Source organism: Battus philenor, unplaced genomic scaffold (genome assembly GCF_028537555.1).
Source record: "Battus philenor isolate CCGP_79_NKW_IND1 unplaced genomic scaffold, ilBatPhil1.0.hap1 SCAF_17, whole genome shotgun sequence".
Classification (NCBI taxonomy): Eukaryota; Metazoa; Arthropoda; class Insecta; order Lepidoptera; family Papilionidae; genus Battus; species Battus philenor.
This window is the reverse complement of record NW_027181679.1, coordinates 116,360-137,749: the sequence shown is the minus strand read 5'-3', so window position 1 is coordinate 137,749 and position 21,390 is coordinate 116,360. Positions and strand designations below refer to the sequence as shown.

General features: G+C 42.6%; 4 protein-coding genes across 4 annotated transcripts; 2 read left to right on the top strand and 2 right to left on the bottom strand.

The window, feature by feature from the left end:
* Nucleotides 1–1,197: 1,197 nt before the first annotated feature.
* Nucleotides 1,198–6,303, bottom strand: Mocs2B (Molybdenum cofactor synthesis 2B). The gene is made up of 6 exons (XM_068763107.1): nucleotides 6,175–6,303; nucleotides 5,549–5,664; nucleotides 3,047–3,225; nucleotides 2,014–2,286; nucleotides 1,472–1,719; nucleotides 1,198–1,371 (listed from the first exon to the last, which is right to left on the bottom strand). The coding sequence occupies exons 1-6, from the start codon at nucleotides 6,301–6,303 to the stop codon at nucleotides 1,258–1,260; spliced, it is 1,059 nt and encodes a 352-aa protein (XP_068619208.1). The 3' UTR covers nucleotides 1,198–1,257.
* A 30-nt stretch (nucleotides 6,304–6,333) lies between these two features.
* On the bottom strand, nucleotides 6,334–7,843 carry Mocs2A (Molybdenum cofactor synthesis 2A). Its single transcript, XM_068763108.1, has 2 exons — nucleotides 7,750–7,843; nucleotides 6,334–6,615 (listed from the first exon to the last, which is right to left on the bottom strand). The coding sequence occupies exon 2, from the start codon at nucleotides 6,598–6,600 to the stop codon at nucleotides 6,334–6,336; it is 267 nt and encodes an 88-aa protein (XP_068619209.1). The 5' UTR covers nucleotides 6,601–6,615; nucleotides 7,750–7,843.
* A 2,246-nt stretch (nucleotides 7,844–10,089) lies between these two features.
* On the top strand, nucleotides 10,090–16,474 carry LOC137919958 (putative leucine-rich repeat-containing protein DDB_G0290503). The gene has a single exon (XM_068763182.1). It carries the CDS (start codon nucleotides 10,426–10,428, stop codon nucleotides 15,655–15,657), a length of 5,232 nt encoding a protein of 1,743 aa, XP_068619283.1. The 5' UTR covers nucleotides 10,090–10,425; the 3' UTR covers nucleotides 15,658–16,474.
* Nucleotides 16,475–16,689: 215 nt separating this feature from the next.
* Nucleotides 16,690–21,361, top strand: IFT46 (intraflagellar transport 46). Its single transcript, XM_068763234.1, has 7 exons — nucleotides 16,690–17,220; nucleotides 18,109–18,199; nucleotides 18,662–18,830; nucleotides 19,361–19,527; nucleotides 19,664–19,764; nucleotides 20,338–20,450; nucleotides 21,060–21,361. Exons 1-7 carry the CDS (start codon nucleotides 16,690–16,692, stop codon nucleotides 21,316–21,318), a joined length of 1,431 nt encoding a protein of 476 aa, XP_068619335.1. The 3' UTR covers nucleotides 21,319–21,361.
* Nucleotides 21,362–21,390: the final 29 nt, after the last annotated feature.

The following is a 21,390-nucleotide window of genomic DNA, read 5'->3' as shown; positions in this document are numbered from 1 at the left end:
CTCCACGGGGCATCTTCACGAGTTATGTTACACCGATTAGTGCACCTCTGTCTTTGACGCTAATCGGTGCAGAAGTGGCTAAATATTGGTCCTTTTCTTACTGATGTGTGTAACTCAACTTGTTCCGTTTTCTATCAAATTGGAGCCTTCTCTCATCATTCTTTTCATTCACACAAGCGGCCATTGTAGATAAAGCGAACTTAATGAAGAATAAACAAATTAATAAATGTTTCGCACCGGACACAGCGGTTGAGCTGCGTCTGAAAATGTGCGTGTTAATAAAGTCGTTTCATCGGCTCCCGTGAGTGTGCGTCCACACTGAAAGCGCGGTGACTCGAGCCTAGGCGGGCGCGGTGAGCGGTGGCGTGCGGTGGCCACAGTAAAGGCGCGAGCTCTTGTAGCGGTTTGACGTACATCAGGTGTTGTAAACTATTATGGACGAGGATTTGCTATTTTTACTAGACAGTCCGATTCTGAGATGGGAGGTGTTGAACACTAGAGTTGGTGTGCACGAAATAAATGAAAAACGAGCAATAACTGGTGAATTTGTTAACTTATATGAAGAATTGAGATTATACCCTACAAAATTCTTTAAAGTAAAATATGGATATTTGCTTTGCCAAATCGGTGGTTTAGATTGAATTTCACATATAAAAGATTCAATATCTATCGCCATTTTACGACAAACAAAACAAACAGACGCGCATACGCCGAGCGACAAGACTGAACTGGTTTGTTACCCCCGCCACCCGCGCTTTGGGTCGCTCGGTGACTAGGCCCGTAGTGGGGCCAAAACGCGCGGACAGAAGGGTTTGAAACTTAGGCGCGCTGTCTCGCTCAGTCCCGTCGCACTAGGCTTCCGCCTTAGTCACTACAATATGGACGCAAAGGCGCGTTTCATATGTTTGATACTTCGCGCCCGTCGTCGCAACCGCGCTAGGCTCGTACTATGGACGCACACTGAGATCTCCGCGGGCGCGTCATCATCGGCCGTCGGGCTTTGAGAGATGGAAGTGCGTAGTGGAGTAACGCCTGCTGATGAATTTTATTGAAACACAAACCCAGTGTGCCGCGTGACAATTTGCACGTTTACAACAAATAGTCTTATTTAATGAGCAGACACATTGTCGATAGCCGCTAGGGGGACGCATAAATCTCACCTAGTCAAAGGTTAGTCAAAGAGTAAAGTAATAGACATGTATGAAAAATAATTTATTGCAGTATTTAACAATAAAGAAGCGGCGGCGTGGGCGCGGCTCACTGCGCGGCGGCCTGCTTCTCCAGCAACTCGATCTTGGTGGCGATGTCCTCGGCGGAGAACAAGTACTCCACGCTCTCCTGCTTCACCTCCGCCGGCTCGCGGTTCAATTTCTGCAAAGTAAAGGCGACATGAGCGATGCGAGCGTATGCTGCCATCACGCTGCACAGCGGGGAGCGGCGTAGTCCTATGAAACATAAAGCCGTGCCTTACCCAGAAGTGCGCGTACTCCGGCGATACGGCCTGCAGCTGAGCGATGCGATCCTCGACCTGCTTGAGGCGTCGGTACACGTCGCGTCCCACCGGCGCCAGGTTTAAGAACCGCTCCGCCTCTTGCAGCCGCTCGGCCACGCCCTCCGGCAGCGCTCCGACCCCGCCCTCAGGCCCGGCGCACCACGCACCAGCAGCACCGGCAGCACCTCGAACCGTCTGCGGGCCCCACTCGTTGTGCACTTTGCGTACTGCATGTTTAAAAAGTACAAACAACATTAATATTTGTAGACAAAGCCACTTTACAGACCACGACATAATACTACATTCGTAACTCTGCCAGAAATATTTTGCACTATAATGCTGCGATGTTATGATTTAAAGATTCACCGCTTTTGGGCAGCACAATTCCTGCAGGCGCTATCTCAACACCGCGCCCGCGCAACTCGAGTTCCGACACTGGGTCCGGAGATCGTTCACTAATGCGACGGGCAGCGTGTTGCTCTCGGACAGGACGTCCCAGTTCCCGTGTGGCTGGGACTTACTCTTCAGATGTCCTTTGGAGTCGTTCCTCTTGACGAGCTGAGTGCGCACGCGCGCGCACGTGTCGGCGTCGCCGGCGCCTGGCGCGCCCATGAAATCGATGACGTTGCTCACGTTGACCTGCTCCCTCTTTCTCTCCATGAAGTTCAAAATGCGCTGCTGCAGCTCCTCGTTGGACACGTTGATTTGCACCAAATTCCTGTCTGCAGAGCTCTCTAGTGTTTGCGCTGTCTCTGGCGGCGATGGTGATCTCTGTGGTAATGATTGGAATGGACCTGTAAGGACATTCATGGTCTCAGCACAGATGGTGTTTGAGGGACGCCATTGTAATTTTGTAATTAAAACAACGTAAATCAACAAATGTGTATATTTATTAAGTAAACTGTACTTCAATATCCGATGTTTAGATAATAAGTTTTAAAAAAATGAAAAACAACAACTGCTGGTTATACCAACGCCCATTAACACCACAGAACACAACAACAGGTAATAATAATAATATAAAATTGCACCTGGCTCGAGGGTGCTTCGCTCCTCCGGCCCTCTACAACCTTGTTGACGCACTAACACTATCTTAAACATTACATCTCTTAATTCGTAAAATACGCAAAAATTGTAAAAATTCATACAAAAAATGAAAACCAAACTAACAAGATAAAAAGGAACTAAAAAATGATTGTTATTTCTCAGCAGTACACGTGACAAAAGAGGAAGAGAAATAACAATCCAGGCAAAATGTCGGCGCGGCTGAGACGGCGCTCGTGTGTCGCCGACTCAAGGCTCGTCTCCATTGGTCGTGCAGCTCGCGTCGGGGGCGCGGCAGGTTTGTGTTCGTGTGTGCGGGGCACGGGGACTGCGCGCCGGGGCCGTTTGTAATTTGCATTCAATAAAGGCCGGGGGCTTGTTTGAATGCGGCCGCGAGTTCTGTTCACAAGCGGGCCCCGCGTACTGCACGACAATCGAGTCGAGGACAAATGACAATGAGGTTTCAGTCGCGCGGCGGCGACGGGGCCGGGCGTGCGGCGGCCCACGCACATTCGGGGTTCTCCTTCCAGCGCGGCTCCAGGTCGCCGGCGTAGTGCTCCCGTTTCCAGACGGGCGCGCTGGCCTTGAGGCGCTCCACGCAGTGCGCCGTGGCGGCCAGCGCGGCGCCGCGATGTGCGCTGCTCACCGCCACCACCAGCGACGCCTCGCCGCACGCCACCGCGCCCAGCCTGCGCACACGCACCAACTTGTAGCTGTCACATCAACCTTCACATTATATCTTCCGCATGGCCAACCCGCAGGTCTCGACCGCCGCCTAAAACCATCATTTTGTTGACGAACTATACCGTGTGCGCCGATGTTATTCCTGCAGGTGTATACAAATCCAATAAACTTTAACAAAAACAGAAGCATTCCGTAACGGCGGTCCGTACGCAGCACCATGCTGTATTCAGGAATTATTTAGGATAGAGACCATCTCTGTCCACTCTCAAGGTTCTCTTCTAAAAACTTCAATTATACAAGTGTGATATAGGGAACACCTCAGGAGTAGAGAGAAGTGTCCCATCCTATTTCAAATGGCATACTTGTGAAGTGAACCGCACGACTGTTAGTTGTGCTACCAGTCTCCCACCACCGCTACTAACGTACTACAACGCATTTTGAATATATTTTAGTTCAGGAATACACTGGCGCCGCTGCCGCCCCACTCCATGAGCGTCAACGGGCACTACGTCAAGATCACGGTCCCCTAGTGGTCTGCTACCTCGGATCTTCATTTTTAAGGTAAGCGTCCGTAAAACCCCGCGTCACGTATACTGTGAGAGTTACTAATAATAGGTGTAAAAGGTTCTGATGGCACACTGTGTATATCTATATAGCTTATCTGTTGACAATTGATGAATATACATTCTATTCACAAATCAATGGTTTCCCAAATAATAAATAACGTATTGCAGTATAATAAGTTCTTTCTTAATTTCGTTTCAAATATTCAGATTACCACATATAAATACACTTAAAAAACTTTTAAGTTAAACGGTTTTTTGATACCCATATTGTTGTGGTTGTGGAAATATATGTACCTAGTCCGCCATATTGGAACGGCTTTCATCTTGAATTTTAAATTTTGACATAATCATCGTGTTTCACTAGTGTAGCCCTTTCATTTGATACCCATATTGAGGGGGTTAAGGAAAAATATGTAATCCGCCATTTTGTATCGGCGGCCATCTTAGATTTATAATGTTATTGATTTTATTATATTGTATTGTCATCTAAATTAAATGTGTGTACCAAATTTCAGATCAATCTGACAACGGGAAGGTGCTTAAATTTTAATTTCTAATTTTGACCCAAATAAACAAATTCCGTACGGGTCGAACTAAATAAAACCGTTTAATTAAAATTAATCACTGTTATTACTTATTTGTGTAATTGCTATCCGTCGCTACAAACTCTGTGCCGTCAACAATTAGGTCTTACAATACCGAACTAAAATCTGAATACCGGTATATGACATTTGAAATATCGGGATACCTACTATCACAACTATTCAATAATCCTAGTGTTACATACTTTATGTATTTGTACATAAACAATCGCTTTATGTTGCCGTCACCGCCGCTTCTTGTCGGTGCCCCATATATAATAAATGTGCCTGATATTATACATTATAATGCAATCAAATTGTTTATATATCTTCAAAAAAATGTCTTAATTAATTTTATTTTAAATTAGATTTATATTGTACACATATTAAATTTTTATCAACTAATGTAATACCAAAATACCGATATTTTTACATAAATACCGATTTTTAATAACGGACAAGTCATCCGGGATCCCGGAATTAAGCTAAGCTAATAAGCTCTATCAACAACGTATTTCAGAGTGATCACCAGAGCTATTCATTTACTTTCTCAAGACTTTACAACTATATTTGATCAGCCGCTGCATGTGCCGCGGATCTATGTCAATATGTGTTATGATAAATAGCGTACGTAAGTGAAACTACTGCACGCTCCGCCGCCCGGCGCGCCCCATTGCGCCCCATCGCGCACTCGCACGCGATGACACTGCTTGCTCAACGCGAGCTGCGCTCTTTGCTCTAGTACACTTCAATCGCTATTAGTTTTAGTAACTCAGCAATTACTTCTTGCCAGTAGTAAATTGACTTCGCTTGCTATTTGCAACCTTTTACAATGCCACAAGTGCTGAATTGGCTTCTAGTTTAACTACACAATTATCTTGTACATATGTAATTTCATACAGCAGTCAGTCTTCCATACAAACAAATAAAAAAGAAATACATGTGGTCCTTAACACTTCTGGGTATTACCTACAAAAACTAAGAAGGGACAGTCTCACTCTATACAGAATTACTTTCCCTGCACATCTTGGAACAGCTTCCACATGGACTGCTTGCTTTATGATTAATTATCAAAGTTATATCACCTCACACTTTAGGCATTTACCAAATATAAACTGTATATTGAATAGTGTGTTTATATTTGGTAAATAGTCTGCAGTGATGACTTGCCAGGAGGTTACCTGTGGTATATCGCCAGCCCATGCACCTCAGGCCATTTGGACCTGATCTCGTCACAGATGCTCTTCATCGCCTTAAGCGCCATTGGCTCATATGCTTCATACTCCAGCCGTACCACCTGACACATGTGACTTGCTGTTACTCATAAACATCACATAACACTCTCCCGCCTCATATATAAATAAATGAACGGTGAATGAATGGTGTAATTAAAGATTTAGTTGAGTAGCAGTAACTTAACAAGATCAGAATTATAGTTATGGGCCAGAAGCTCAAGCTAGAGATCATTAGTTTCCACATGAAAGCATGCTTACCAAGGCTTGGCAAATTAAACAGGAGCATGGCATAATGTAACAACCAAAACAGGGCTGTAAGTTTTGCTTTGAACATAATAACCAACATGGTACTAAGCAAGAACAATTTTTTTACTTAATGTGTTCAGCATTAGTGTGATACAAAACAAATTGTTTTGCTGTTAACTCAATTTGAAGAATATGTGGTAATTTTATTTAACTATTTCCTCATTGTTGTGTAATATAAAATTTATTGCTATGTTATGTGCCAAGTTGAGACAAGATAAGATATCTTATCACTAGAGGCTTCATACAAAAACTGTGCTCTCACTGACCTTTTTCCCCTCAAAGTTATCTCTGGTTGTACCAACAAAAACAGAGATTGCTCCACAACTATCATCTGCTACCAAGTTGCTGATGGCTTCCACTGACAATTTGTCTACTGTGAGCTTTAAATGATCCATAATTTGCTGCTGCTTGAACTTCTTCTAGACTTAGCCCCCACTCAATGGTGGAATCACAGCAATCCTATCTTGTTCTTCTATTTCCAAATCTATGGTATCCTCACACATTTCCTCATTTTTAGCTAACAGTATATTATTTCTTATGGGTTGGAGGTTATATTTTTCTATGATTATCTGCAGCAGCTGTCTATAACTTATTTTACAAGGCACTCTAATGGTGGCCTCCCTTGTGCCTGCCAACTCCTTGGATTGTGCAAAAAACAAAACTTTCACTGACACTGCATTCTCAATTTCCATTATACATTTTTCATCCTAAAAGTAAAGTAATATGTATATGAGTAATTTCAACATGTAGTTGGCATGATGGAATACTTCATAGCTGTCAATAGGGACATTGATGTATTTACTCAACCTAAAATTAATATATTTCACATATTCATATAATACTAACAAAACATAAAAATGAGTTAATAATAAAACAGAGTCAAGAACAAATAATGGCAATGGCATTTATGTTCTGATAGGGATTTGAACCAGCGGAAATAACTGTTATGTTCATCGAAAGACACTGAATGCAGATCACTTCCAACCAGTTATACAGAAAATCTATGGGAGAAGAGAATGTGTAGCAGCAGATGGTATATTGCTGCAATGATGATAATAAGGTTTTATAATAATGATGTAATCATGTGCTGCCTATAGAAGATATTCTACAGATTCTATACTATTTGTGAAAACAAATGTTTGAAACATCATTCACTAATGATGATAAGACACAGCTATATATGTTTAACGGGCGGTTGTGAACTATCACCCGTGCATGTATTTGCTATTCAAAAGTCAGTCCAAATGCATTGACAATGGCAGCATAACTTAATCATCATTCGAATTTTTAATCCAACAAGCAAGAATTATTTAAAACAAAGTATTACATGAATGGTACATCACACCCCTACGGAGTGATCAAACCCCCTTAAAAAGTAATGAGGGAGGAATTAAAATCACACGTAATACGGATTGTAGTATTTAAATCTACGACCCGAGCGCGCTCTGTACCCAGGCCGCACAGGTGCTGCGTCTTTCTACGATGAACCAATTCAATCACCGCAATAAGTAATAAGGGAAAGTAAATTACAAAGTGCAACATTATATCGCGTATTACAGATGTAGCGGCCACTGAAAACAGCCAAAAACATTGCATAACAACCGAATTAACAGGTTGTAAATACTTGTTCAAATATTATCAACGTAAAAAAGTCAGCGATGTTAATTTTAGGTGTGAAGCATCAACTGACCCTTGCCTAATAAACGAGGATTGAACAAGGACCGAGCAATGAAATATTTCAGGTTTTTCAGATCATAACCTACAAACTGTTATTATATATAAAAAAACAACCTCATTTGCCTTTTAAACTACAGACATTATAATATTCTTTATTAGTTTACCTTTACAGGCAGTTTTGAAAATAGTTTCTGGAAACGTATAAACTTTAAACAAAATAGGGATTATTCGCCGACTGTTATCACACCGGTAAACACTTGTGTCATTTACGTCAGAGTCAGGTACAGGGTTGCCAATACCTATCCAAATAATTCCCCGAAAATCAAACATAAATTCCCCGAAAACAGGGTGAAAAAAATTTAATTCCCCACAGACAGAAAACATCATGCAGTTTTTCTTTGTATTTATTAAGGCTTTTGCCATACCTTACAATTTAGCATATTTTTATAAGGTATAAATTTGACTACACCTCCCCGTATTTTATTGCGTCTCTATTAGTCATTAATGAAACTATCGTCTCTATGTGTAATGTATTTCTGTTTGCTGTTTTAATATTTTTTATGTCACTGAACTTCCTCTCGACTGGTGCTTTAGCGAATGGTAGCACGAGTAAAAACTGGACCACTATTTTCAAATTTGGAATTAATTCTTGTCCTGCGTGCCTTTTGAAGGAGAATACTTTTCCGCGGTAGCATTCAGCATCATTGTCTGCATCAAGCCCGTGTTCAGTGAAATCTAGCATAGCGTGAGCTGTTACGAATGTTTCCAGTATAGGAAATTGGTGAAATACAGGCAGCAAAGATTTAATAGTAAATTTTTGGGCTTCTGATAGATCTACGATTGATATTGTTCTGAACAGGGAGTCTCTGAAATCGAACCTCCTAGCAATATCACATGTTAACTCGCATGTAAAAATCTTGACACGTTTTATAAAAATCAGCGATAGCTAAACAAATGTACTGCACATTTTCATCATCTATTAATTCTGCCATACTTTGTAAAGCTTTTATTCCAATGTAGATGTCCTTTAAATCTAGTAAATATTTGGCGTTTCTGAACTCAGCGTTTAAAATATCATTCAAAGATTTAATGTAATTCATTGCTAGGTACTTTTAAGACAGTGCCTAATAGTTTTTCGACTTCTGGTTTTAATCGGCAAAAGTGGCGATTCTGTTGACAAGGCGCTTATTATTCAAATTGTATTTTTTACTTACCTTAAGATCATCAGATTCCTTTTTATCTCGGCCTTTTAAAAACTATTTATCCATAATTGTACTTAAATATCGTAAGTACTCTTCACAATATAAAACATAGGATGTTAAACGACACAAGTGTGATTCTGATTTAATTACACAGAGTAGTAATGGTACTAGTTTCTAGACAATTGGGTTTCCCCCGTACTGTGGCACCTACTTACTATACACAAAGTGGGGGTGTCTTATATTGAATAATATTCAGTAGTATGTTAACTAATAATCGAATAAAATTACAACTTTCGTACCAACAAAATAACGGCTAAAGAACCATTTACCGGTCTTCTTGATTAAATATAAGTATTAAATTCCCCTTGTTTTCCCCACATAGTGCTAATCCCCAATCGACTTGAGATTCCGCGCAATTCGGGGATTTCCCCACACAATGGCATCGTTTGTCAGGGATTTGGTATGGTTCGCATTTCTGTAAATAGCTTTAACATTTTAATATATCATTTATTATTAAATATCCATTTAATTTTCATGATAAAATATTTTCGTTTAATTAAAATAATTAGGTTCTCATTTCACATTTTTATATTAAACACGTCCCAATTAATCTTGTAGGATTGGCGCCGGAATGAAACTAGTACTTAATATATTAATTATGATTACACAGTAATTAACATCGTACGTTGACAAGTCTCAAACCCAATCTGATAGTCCTGTCAGGGTTGCCTGTACATCAAAATAATTGCATACAGAAAAACGCCATAAATCTTGAACGAGGTCGTACGTTGTGGGTGGACGTCCTTCGCTGCATATATGCATTCAATTATAATTTGTCGACTTGTCTCTCAATTATTATTTTTTTATAGTTAGTAGATATAAGTAGAATTGTTTTAAAACAGGTATAATACCTATTTTAAAACAATTCTACTTTTGCATATCGATACTGGCTAAACATATGATACTTATGTTTATAAAATAGTAACAACCTTTTAACTATGTTTACGCAAATAAAAATATTTCATTTCATATATTGTAACTAGATAAAAATAAATAGTCGATACAAAGAATTAATATATTTTTTTAAAATGTTATGCCTCAGCATTATGTTTTGAATTATCAGTTATGTACTGCCGTTAAAATGCCGGTAATCGGTAATAATGAAAATTATATTTTATTAAATAATAGTCATTATATGTTATGTGTATTAAGAATATTCTATGGCAACTCATAATATGTCATTCGAAATATTAAATATTACCGGATTTTAAACGGTCTCGGAACATTAGCCGTCACATTACGTTTGCCAGGCGCAGCTTCTTGGCGAGATTCCCGCGGGCTAAGCCAGAGACGCATCGCTTGTTCCACAAAAAGGTTAAAAATAGACTTTGGAGTGAATTGCGCGTTCTGACATTTTTTGTTTTCATGTGACTAGCATAGCATTTGTTTTGTTGTGTTTGAAATCGTATGCACAAAAACTTTTTGATATAACTTTTCAATTTATTTGTGTTTTACGTACATTATAATGAGCTAAAGGAAGGATCAGAGTGGAGTAGTAAGACTAATGGACTTTGCGTTGGTGGACATAAATGTGAATATTCCAAATAAGTGAAATAATTAGTACGGGGCCTATGCACAATGGCGCAAGTTGAGCCAATGAACATTGATGCTGTTGACGACGAGTTTGACAATAAAGAAAATAGTTTACGCCATAGCAATGTACTGCCTTGGACACCATGTGCGGAGAAGGGGTATGAAGAGTTGGATGCGTCCGAAATGAACATGAAGCTTAGGTATTCATTGACCCCGACTTCCTCGCCAATGTCCAAAAGTCTCACTTCTAATTTTTGTGACAATGAAGTTCAAGTAAACAATATGATACATGAAAATAATGATCTGACCCGGTCTCTAAACTCTACAGGCACCAAGTCTGATCCAATTAGATTGTTAAAATCACTTCCTCTTCAGACCATCTCAAGGGGACAAGTAGGTGAGAACAAAAGTTCTTCAGTTTTGTGCTTGCTGAATTCTAAGCCAGAAGATAACAATGTGACTGTTACAGTAAGTGAACTAGTTGACAACGTTGAGGACAACTCACTGTCTGGTGCTTCATCTGTGACACACACACCAGAAGCAGTTACACCCACAAAAGAGATACCTAAGCATGATGGAGGATCACCCATAATAAGGGGTCTCAAGAGTGTTTTAAATATGTTTCGTTCCTCTCAAAGCCCTTTACCACCACCAGAGAATAAACAAGTTTCACAAATGGACATATCCTTCAATGAACAATCTTCTAATGATACTCCAGATTGCATAACTGTACCAATTGTGGCATCAACACCTATCACTTCTAAACACAGAGAAGGTAGTGGATCCCGGAGGAGTAGTCCTCTGAAGGGATGTGTTGTTTTCAATGAAGACCTTGAAAGGGAATTGCAATGGAAGGATGAAACAACAATACTATTTAAAGATGAAAAGATTCCAATACATAAGTTATTCCCACCCCATTTCTTACCATCCAAAGAAGAAAAAAGAGGTCAATTAAACTCATCCAGAGAGTTCAAGGATATTTCAAGTAATGACTCAATCTTTCAAAATAAAGTCATAACACAAGTTGTACCCTTGTCTGACTCACTTGAGTCAGTTGCCATGGAGTCGGATGGGGAGTTTGTTGATTGTGAGACCACAGTGAATGACGAACTTTGGTACAATAAGTCTGCAAAAGGAGAGAGTGAAAACCTCATTGGTACAAGCTTACAGCAGCAAAAGCTTTTACTAGTTAATATTCCTTGTGACTCTTTGCAGCCAGTGAATGCCAATGAAGTGACAATAGACTCACCCCTGTTATCAGCAGATATAAACCAAACTTCGAATATGTTACAGGCAAGGCCAGAAGTGACTGATATATCCAACGAAACTAGTACAGACCAAAAACTAGTAAACAGCCAGTTAAACAATAGGGATGAAAATTGCAGTATAATTAATGCAACCCTATGTAAAGAAAGGGAAAAAGAATGTATTACCGAGGTACAAACTATAAATGACTTACCTTTGCTGCAAAATTACAATGTAGTAAATACAAATAATGAAATACAACATGATCAAAATAGTGAAAATAAATTGAATATAATATTAAAAAATGATTCTGAATTCACAGCTAATATTAGTTGCATTGTGTCTGAAGATATTTCTGGAATACATTATAATTCATCTAAACAAAATGTTGAAATAATAAATCCAAGTGAAGTTGCACTGCCTGATGAAGATCAAGTTGAATACATAATAAATTCTGAAAAAGCAGTGGATGCTGATCCATATTCAAAAGGGACTTCCATTGATATGAATCATACAATGTCTGGTATAGAAAAAAAACAACTGGTTGGTCATAATGATCTTCCTGAAAAATGTATAGATGAAAGTATACAGGAAGAGGAAGGAGGAAACAAAGAATTTAATAGCATCAATTTAAATCAAACCATAAAGCAAACATCTTCAGATTTTATTTATAACAATGAGATTAAGATTTCTAATCATGAAGATGAGCTAAATGAAAATGGAACTGGCAAACATGTAAGGAATCAAATCATTGAGAAAAGTGATGGTATAATTGTAGAAAACAAAAATAATATAGAAATAAATTCTGAAATATTAGACAAACATTGCATAAAACCTATAGATTTAAATGTAAATGAACCATGCAAAATACTTTGTGAACACATTGAGAATGAGTCTGAACAAAGTCCTAAAGAAGTATGTGATAAAGATTGTAATAACATGTTAGATAAGCAGTGCAAAACAGTAAACACTGGAGAAAACATTACCTCAAGTAGCAACAAATCTGAATTTTTCAACAAGGAAGCTTTAAGGACAGCAGTACTTGAGGAACAAATTGATTTTGAGTTTGCAAATACATCTAACATTATTTTAAAAAGTTATGACAAAATAAGTCTTCAAGCACCTATTACATTTGAAATCCCCGATGATAGCACAGAGCAAAAAAAATGTTATGAAAATGTACAGGTAATTGAAGAGCAAAAAGGAATAGATCTGGTTGTACCTGATTATGATTTATGTCTTGATGAGACAAAAATGTTGCAAAGTGATAATATCCAGCAAACAGATTTACATGATCATGATGAAATTAAAGATCTTCCCATATTAAATAAAAGTTCTGATGAGTGCAAAGATATTTCCAGAGCTGAGACAGAATATAAGTTTAATTTAAAATCAAGCATTCACGATGAAGTTGTTTTCAATGTCACATCTGATGAAGATGTTAAAAATCAACCTGATTACCTCTTGGACTCTCATCAAAAAGAACATTGCGAAGATGATAGTGAAAGATTTTTACATGATAATTTACATCCTGCATTGAATTCTACTACACACACTGCTAATAAGATACAATTACAAGATGATAAAGAAAAAAGGGGAGATGAAACACAAATAAGTACATCATTAAACAGTTCCTTAAAACAAAACCATCTTCATGTAATTAATGCAGGCATAGATTCTGCACATGATAGCAAAATGTTATACAGTTCTGAAACACAGGAAGTTGTTTCAGACCATCCTTTAATTTACAACAATATTATTCAAAATGAAAAAGCGAAAAACCTACAAATTAATATTGAACCAGTAGGCACAGCAATGGCTGTAAAATTATCTCCAACACCATCGCCAGATGCTTTTTCCAAAGAATGTAATTTAAACTTCGACGAAATGGACGATCCATTTGCCACAAAAAGTAAGATAAGAATGTCTCCACCACCACCTAATTCATCAATGTCCGCCTCTGTCGAGCAAGATGACGTGATGATAAAACCTCTTATTCCTGAATTTGCATTACGTAAACGAAAATCGCAGCTTGATAATGAAGAACGTAATGTCAAGGATAACATAAATCCAATATTCAGCGGTGCCAGTAATACACAACAAAAGACTATTAGCGATAACAAAAACACAGATATTTCTGCAAATGGTGATTTAGATTTATCTTTAAAAACTACCGCTCTAGATCGCGAGAAGGATGCTCTGCATAAAACCATTCAAGTGTCTGCCTATCAGACCGAGAGAACTTTAGAGATGGAGAACGATAAAGATTTAAAAAGTGCAGAAACAGAAGACAACACAAAGTTGAATAACATACATGCAGTAAACGCGACGGAAGAAGAAAAAAAATTAACCTGTAATGAGCGCAGGAGTGAACTAGACGCGATCATCGCCATTGAAAATAGTGAAACAAGAAATGTGTTCAATCTACCTGAAATGTCTGGTATATTTATACCCAAGTCAAAAATTTGCGAGACACCGCCTAATGAGATAGAAGAAAAGTTAGGCTGCGAGTTTGAATTTCCTGCTAATAATCTTCCTCTAAATAATTTGCAAATTGAAAAAGTGCGTCGCGAACAATCTGCCGATAAAAACGACAATACAACTACAAGCTTTTCATCGCTGAGTCCAAAAGATGATGCTGTGGCTTGCGAAGGTAATACCGAAGATGAGGACACAGTAGAAGGACCTTTTTTCGAAAGTGAACAGTCCAGCAGCGCTGAAAAAAATTGTGTTCGGGGTAACAAAATCCAATTGTCTGATGTCTCAGCTCAAGGTATACGCAATAACGCCGACAATGAAGAAATGTTTATCGATGCTGAAACATACGAATTCCTTTTGAATCAGAACAAATACAACGTCGTCGAAGACAGTGGCAAGGAGAGTCTATTCCTAAAGTTCGATCCACTCTTCGCGAAACGTGTTTCTTCGGATGGTGTTTCTGCTATTTTAAACAAAATTCAAACAAGGCAAAGTACGCTTGAAACGATTTCACAAACCCCTTCAACCGGAGGTAAGTGTTATGAAAGAGGTGCAATTAGCCCTTCGCATACAGAGATTGATGTAGACATACCCAATCCGATGGAAACCAGCTTTGAAGATCCGAACGTAATAGTCACGAAACCAATGATGGTGGTCAATCCCGCTATTAATTCAGTAGTATCTCCGAGGAACACATCTTATACTCCACCAAGAACGAATAGGCGCTCTTTAACATTTACTTCACCTGCCATCGCCGTCATCGACAGACTGCTCTCGTTAAGTGGCAGTAATTCTCCGCTGAACCACGAAACCACGTTCGTGCGCGCGCGCATCGATACCAACGACACCGATCAGGCGTTGACTCAGCTGCGGGAGTTGCTCGCTGAAAAAGAAATTCAAGTGCACAATCTCAGGTTAGAGAGCAAAGAGTTGAAGGACAGGTTATGTGCATTGGAATCACATGTCAAAAATCTGGAGTCTCAGGGCGAACAAAAGTTGCGGAGGATCAATGAATTAAATGACAGTTTGTGCGAAAAAAACAAAATCAACAAGAGCATGGCGGCAGTGCTGGAAGAATACGAGAGAACGATGGCAAGTTTGATAGCTGAAATAGAGCAAGATAAGAAGAGCCATGCGCAGGAACGGTTGAAGTTAAAAAACGAGAGAAACGAACAAGCCGCCCACTTGGCCAGCATGGAGCTGGCGTTCAACGACCTGCATAGCAAATATGAAAAAAGTAAGCAGATTATTCTGAGCTATAAAGCGAAGGAGGACGCGTACGTAGCTTCGCTCAAACAGACCGAGGAGAACTTTCTGAAAATGCAAAACAACTACGAGCTGCTGAAACAGCACGCGACCTCCACGCTGAATCGTGCGAACCAAGAGCTTGAACTCTTAAGCGCTGCACACGACGCCGAGATGTTAAAACTGAACGCCATGGTGAAGAGGAAGGACGTGGACATTTCCTCGCTCAAGGAGACGTTGGCGCAGAAGTCGAAGACGAACGAGGAGCTGACCGCTCTGTGCGATGAACTCATTAGGAAAGTCAGCTGAGCCCGCCGCGACTTCCGCAGGCTCGGCCGAAGCGTTTGGCCGACGCTGCTCCGGTGCAATCGCTCGTGCGCCTAACCTGTAATAAGTTGCATCAAGCGCGCGGCGCCCGACGCTGGTTGTGCCAACCTCTAGTGGGGCAGCTTGACACTACGACGTCATTCTGTAGAGAGAAGCGAGAGGCCACTGACGCCGTTCAATTTCGACCGGTTATTGTCAATTGTCTATTTTATTACAGAGATACTAAGAAACCTACCGGGTAATTCTGATAAATATAAATGTTGTTTTTTTAATTGTTATGCATGTTTGAACTGTCAGGAGCCGATGTAAGAAATATAGGATAACTTCCACGCAAATTTTTCATTTAGAGGAAGCTATGACGGTGTCGTGTACGGATTTGTTTCTGATAATTTGACTTGTGAAGTCTGTGCCTCGGCTTGCTGTCGCGCAAAAGAATTACTTTGTGCGACGTGTCTGTCGATTTATTTTTAAAAACACGTGTGATGTTATTTTTGTATAATTTATTAAGGTGTTTTGTAGTCGGTATTGTTGTGCTGCGGTCCGTTAAATATATTTTGATATGAACTTTGCAATCGTGTGTAAACAGGCGCTCGCGCACCGGCAGCCGGCGATGTGTTCCGTGCAAACGCCAACGGAATTCAATTAAAGTTTCACCAACTCTTCTGTTTAATATATTCTTTTATTATTTGCACTTTTTATATTTATTATTTATAAAACTTCTTGGATTATTAATTAGTTTTAGTCTGTTCTCGCAGACGGTGAGCGCTCGTTCAATTAATAAAAGTCTTATAACTTAAACTTTGTTGGAGTTTTATTTTTGAATCCAATATATTACTTTAATTTGTGTTCGGCCATCCGTGTGTTTTGGAATTCTTGTACTTTCGCCCTTGCACCCTGGGCACCACGAACACATGTTTTTGCTGGACCTGTACACGCCTGGCTAGATCGTAGAAATAAAAAAATAAACTTTTTTAAAACAAGATAGTTGCATATTGCAAAAGGATATTCTTTTTAATGCATAGCGTGGCAGCGCCGGCCTCCTGCGACCTATTTTTCAAGAAACGTAAACACCTGTCCCGAAATAGACGCGGCGCGGGGGGTGGGGCGGCCGTGCTATCTGAACTCCCGACTTGCGAGCAATCTGTGAGAAGTTGCCGCGCATACGTGTGTACGGGGCGTGCACCGCGGGAGCGCGGCGGCGGCGTGTCGCCCGTTGCTATGGCGACCAGTAACAAACAGTGTCAGACGCGGTGCGACGTGGCCATGTTCGACGAAAGCGTGACTGCCGAGGGCCAGGAGGTGGACAGCTCGGCCAGCTCGGGCGACGGCCCGCTGCGGGCCGCCATCACCAACTTCCGCCCGCCCGCGCGACACTTCTCCTCGGGCAGCGACAGCGACAGCGCTTCCGCCCGCGACCAGGTCAGCGCGCGCCACACATTCACAGACGTGTATCGTCGGTGTATAAAGTTACCAGCAGCAAATGCGAAGGCCAGGGCAGGCGGAGGGGTGCTCTTCGCGAGCACCGCGCTGGCCGGTCGGCACGAGGCAATATACAGTCAGTGTACAAGAGGACGTATTTTATCTACATTCATTATTCATACTCGTTAGTGAGTCGGCAATTCGGTGACGTCAAGTTCAGAGCGACTAAATTGCTTTGTGATTCGCGATCGACTCGAGTGCTCAGAGCGCGACGAGGCCTCAGTTTTGTTTCTCTTATAAGAAATATTGCAAAGCGGCGTGCTTTGAGAAGCAAGTTGCGTTGGCTTTTAACTTTGTTTTTGGAAATAGTTGGTGAGTTGCATTCTTAGTCTCTTAGGTGTTTATTAACAATTATTCGTTGCGACATCTGTTATTGAATAAATGTAATTGAAAATTTTTGTAATACCATTACCTAGGGAAGTCCCGATTAAATCGAATAATATAAGCAAAAATGTGATGGTTTTATGTTCAATCGAAATAAACACCATTTAATCAGAACTTTTGCTGAAAACCTTTTGGCTCACTCATGGGTATATCGAAAATGAGTCGGAGGAACATCCGGAGGGTGCAGTGGGTAAAACGCCTGCGGCGCTTGCCCGAGCGTGGAGTCGGAGCAACTGATCGTTCCTAGTTATTGAATGGTAAGATTTCCCCTCAGTAATTGAATTTGTCCACAATGCACGTCTGCGGTGACCGGTCGAATTTTATGAGGCCGTGGTGGCTGTGGTGGATGCTACCAGCGCATGTCCACAGAATCCTCGTGAACATTTTCTTGAAAACAAAATTCGCTTGCGGCAGGTCTTGCTGTGTTTTCAAGGGTTTGGCAAATTATCACCTAGAATCGAATTTGTCATCCATCTTGAGTGACATTACGATTCAGAATCAATTAGATCAAAGCGCAGGATGGGGCAGGATTTTTGAACGTTGGTGTAAAGCTTTTGTTTGCCTTCGCAGTCGCTGGGTAAGGGAGTGCTGTCTGCGGAGAAGCAGGAGGAGGCTCGCCCGGCAGGCGGCAGGACTGCGCGCCGCCGCTCCTCCACGTCTGGTAATTTTTTGACAGAGCCTGGCTACTTACAAAAGCCCCGTCGCGATCAAATCGTGCCGCGTTGAGCTTGTATAGAATACCCTTTACATTTTTTTAGTGGTGTGATGAAGTGAACACTTCCCAGTTGTAGTGCAATATATCCAAAGCACTTTCCCGGTGCGCACTAATCCTGTTGCGCAGCGGTTCGTAGGGTTCCGTGGTTAGCTGGGCGAGGCTGACGGGTTTATTATATATATCGTGCCACAGGTGAAGCGTTCATATCCTCCACGGCAGATGAGCGCGGCCCCGCTCGCCGCGCAAATAAGGCATTAACTGTCGCATCCGGCCGCGGCTGATACAACTCGATCAAAATCAATTCGCACGGTACGCATTAGCATATCCGTTTCCATAGAACAGAACCAGCGACCAAATTTGATCGAACATGTCAGACATAATAATTACATGGACTTAATTTAATTACAGAGTCGGATAGCGAGGACGCGGAGAAGCGCGAGCTGGTGGTGGGAAGCGGCGGCGCGGGCGACCGCCGGCGCGCGCCCCCGCTGCCGGCCGATGGTGCCTACGACCCGCGCCAATTCCAGGAGCTAAAGGTGCCGCCCGACATGGAGAACCTCTTTCAGTACATCATGAAGTGAGTTACCGAGTGTGGCGATGCCCTCGCCCGCATCGAATATTGCACACGATGAAAATTTCGATGTAGACAAGGTCCTGCACATCAGAATCTGCTTTGTAGAGCAGCTGTGCGCGCTCCCACAACACTCTGCCCGTGTAATGTATCTGAAGTAACGCGTAGAAAAATAAGTGAAAACAAAGCTCGGCATTAGGGATATTGTTAAACTGGTTACAAGCAGATCCGGCAGAGTTTCTTTGAGCTCGTCTCAAATCGCGGCGCGTCCGGAGCCGCCGCAGCTCATGTTGAGCGCTGTCGTTCTAATTATTTTTATTGAAATGGGCGCCGGCGACAATGACCTCGGAATAATAAGCGGAAGATGGGATGAATGAATGGACTTTTCAAACGCCGAACAGACGCCACCACCGCGGAGTTGTTGCATGGTATAGTTACTTCTGTTAACTGTAAATATAATCATATTTTTTTTATTTGTTTTCTAAAGTTCTGTATCATTTTTTTTAAATTTATTGTACGTACGTACGGGTGCGCAGGTACGCGCCGCAGAAGATTGAGCTGGAGGCGCGGCTGCGCGCGTTCGTGCCGGAGTGCGCGCCGGCCGTGGGCGACTGCGACGCGCTGCTCAAGCTGAGCACGCCGGCGGCGGCGCCGCGCGCGCGCGCTCTGCCCGAGCCCTGGCTCGAGCACATCGACAACCTGGGTGAGGCGCCGCGCCGGCGCTCAGCTCAAATGTTTACATAACTACTACCGAGTGCCGGCCACCGTCGTATCATTGTAATGCGAGCCACTCCGCGCGTGCGGCTCGTGACGTGACGTGCTCGTGAATGCTGTTGCAGGGCTCACGCTGCTGGACGAGCCGGCGGCCGAGCAGAGCGAGCCCGCGCTGCTCCACCTGCAGCTGCGTGCCATCTCCAAATCGGCGGGCGGCAAGACCACGGTCTAAACATTACATTATGCCAAACCACTGCAGACAATGGTCACGCGCCGATCGCAGGCCGTTCGCGTCCACGGCCCGCGCGAACAAATATGACAGACCTGCGCGGTCTAATCGCGCGCCCGTCAAATCATCTAAGATTTCGAATCAAGTCCTCAAGACGTAATTTATCAGATTTGAAAATTACTCAAAAGTTCGGTGGCGCTGGTACATCAGAACGGCTCAGTGGAATCGCTTCGTCGATTGAACTGTGCTGACGTAACCAGACCACCGACCGGCTCGTTCCCGCCTGCAAACTGCGCAGTGTGTGAGTGAGACAAAGTAATACATTTAGGTCTCGTCAATCGTAAACTCAGCTTCGGTTCGCAGGTCGCTTGTATAAGAGCAAGGCGGATTTCGTACCGGATGCTTTCTTCCTCTTAATAGACAAAAATGAAATGTTCCTCCGGCGTAACGCAACCTACGTATCATACAGAACAGACTCGTGCGATGTTCGCTTTGAAACGCAGCCGTACTAGTTTCCTAGATGTAAAGGTGACGCCGTACCCGCGTCTAAACGTGTGTTTGTGTACTCAGCTCACGAGGAAGATCTCGGAGGCGGAGAAGAACCCGAAGGCGATCGAGCGCTGGATCAAGGACGTGGGCGAGCTGCACGCCGCCGCGCCGCCGCGCGCGCCTCCTCGCGCAGGGTGCGCCACGAGACGATACCATTCTTTCACAAACATTTCCGAATTTTATGCAACCTTTATATCGTTCACGGGCTGGGATGACCTGGGCAGGCAATTCCTAATTATGGACACGCGTACCTGCTGCCCGATGCGTCCCACGCGGCGACGTGCCATAGCCGTGTTTATGTTATCCATTGCGTCCGCTCGCTTTTGGCGGTGAGCACCTGAAGGCGTAGTTTCACGAGCCGTGAAAGCCGGTGGCGCGACCGGCACCGTTCTGTTTTGAACGTTCACTCCGCTGCTGTCACACTCTGCGCCCGCGGGCTCTGGTGCCGACGCACGGCGCGTACTCGCACTCCAATTTCATGTCTCGACACACAAACGACTGGTGCGATGCACAGCTTTTCCCACGATTTTCGAGAGCTGTGTGTATGTGATGCATTCATTTTAAATCAAAGGGCAGATATTCAAGTAGCGCTCTAGCAATGATCAATTCATAAATTGTTTTAAAAAATAGCTTTTTATTTACTCATCTGGCAAGAATAGATTTAAAAGTGCCACCGGCCACAAGTTTACGTTTACACGGCACCAACGAATGGCCTGCAAGTGAGCGCGCGCGCGTGTTCGCAGCAAGATGCCAGACATCGACAGCCTGATGGAGGAGTGGCCGGAGGCGGTGGAGGCGGCGCTGGACGAGGTGGGGTTCCCGCCGCACGCGCTGCAGTGCTCGCTCGCGCAGTACGCCGAGCTGGTGTGCGCGCTGCTGGACGTGCCGGTGCTCGGGCGCGAGCTGCCGCCGCGCCTGCACGCGCTGCACCAGCTCTTCGTGCTCTACTCCGCCGTCAACCACTCGCAGCTCTACGCGGAGCGGCAGCGGGGCCTACAGTAGCTCTATACGATATATACTAGATAGTACTGCCGTTACAATACAAGGTGTCCTTAGTGAAAACGCTTTTCATTC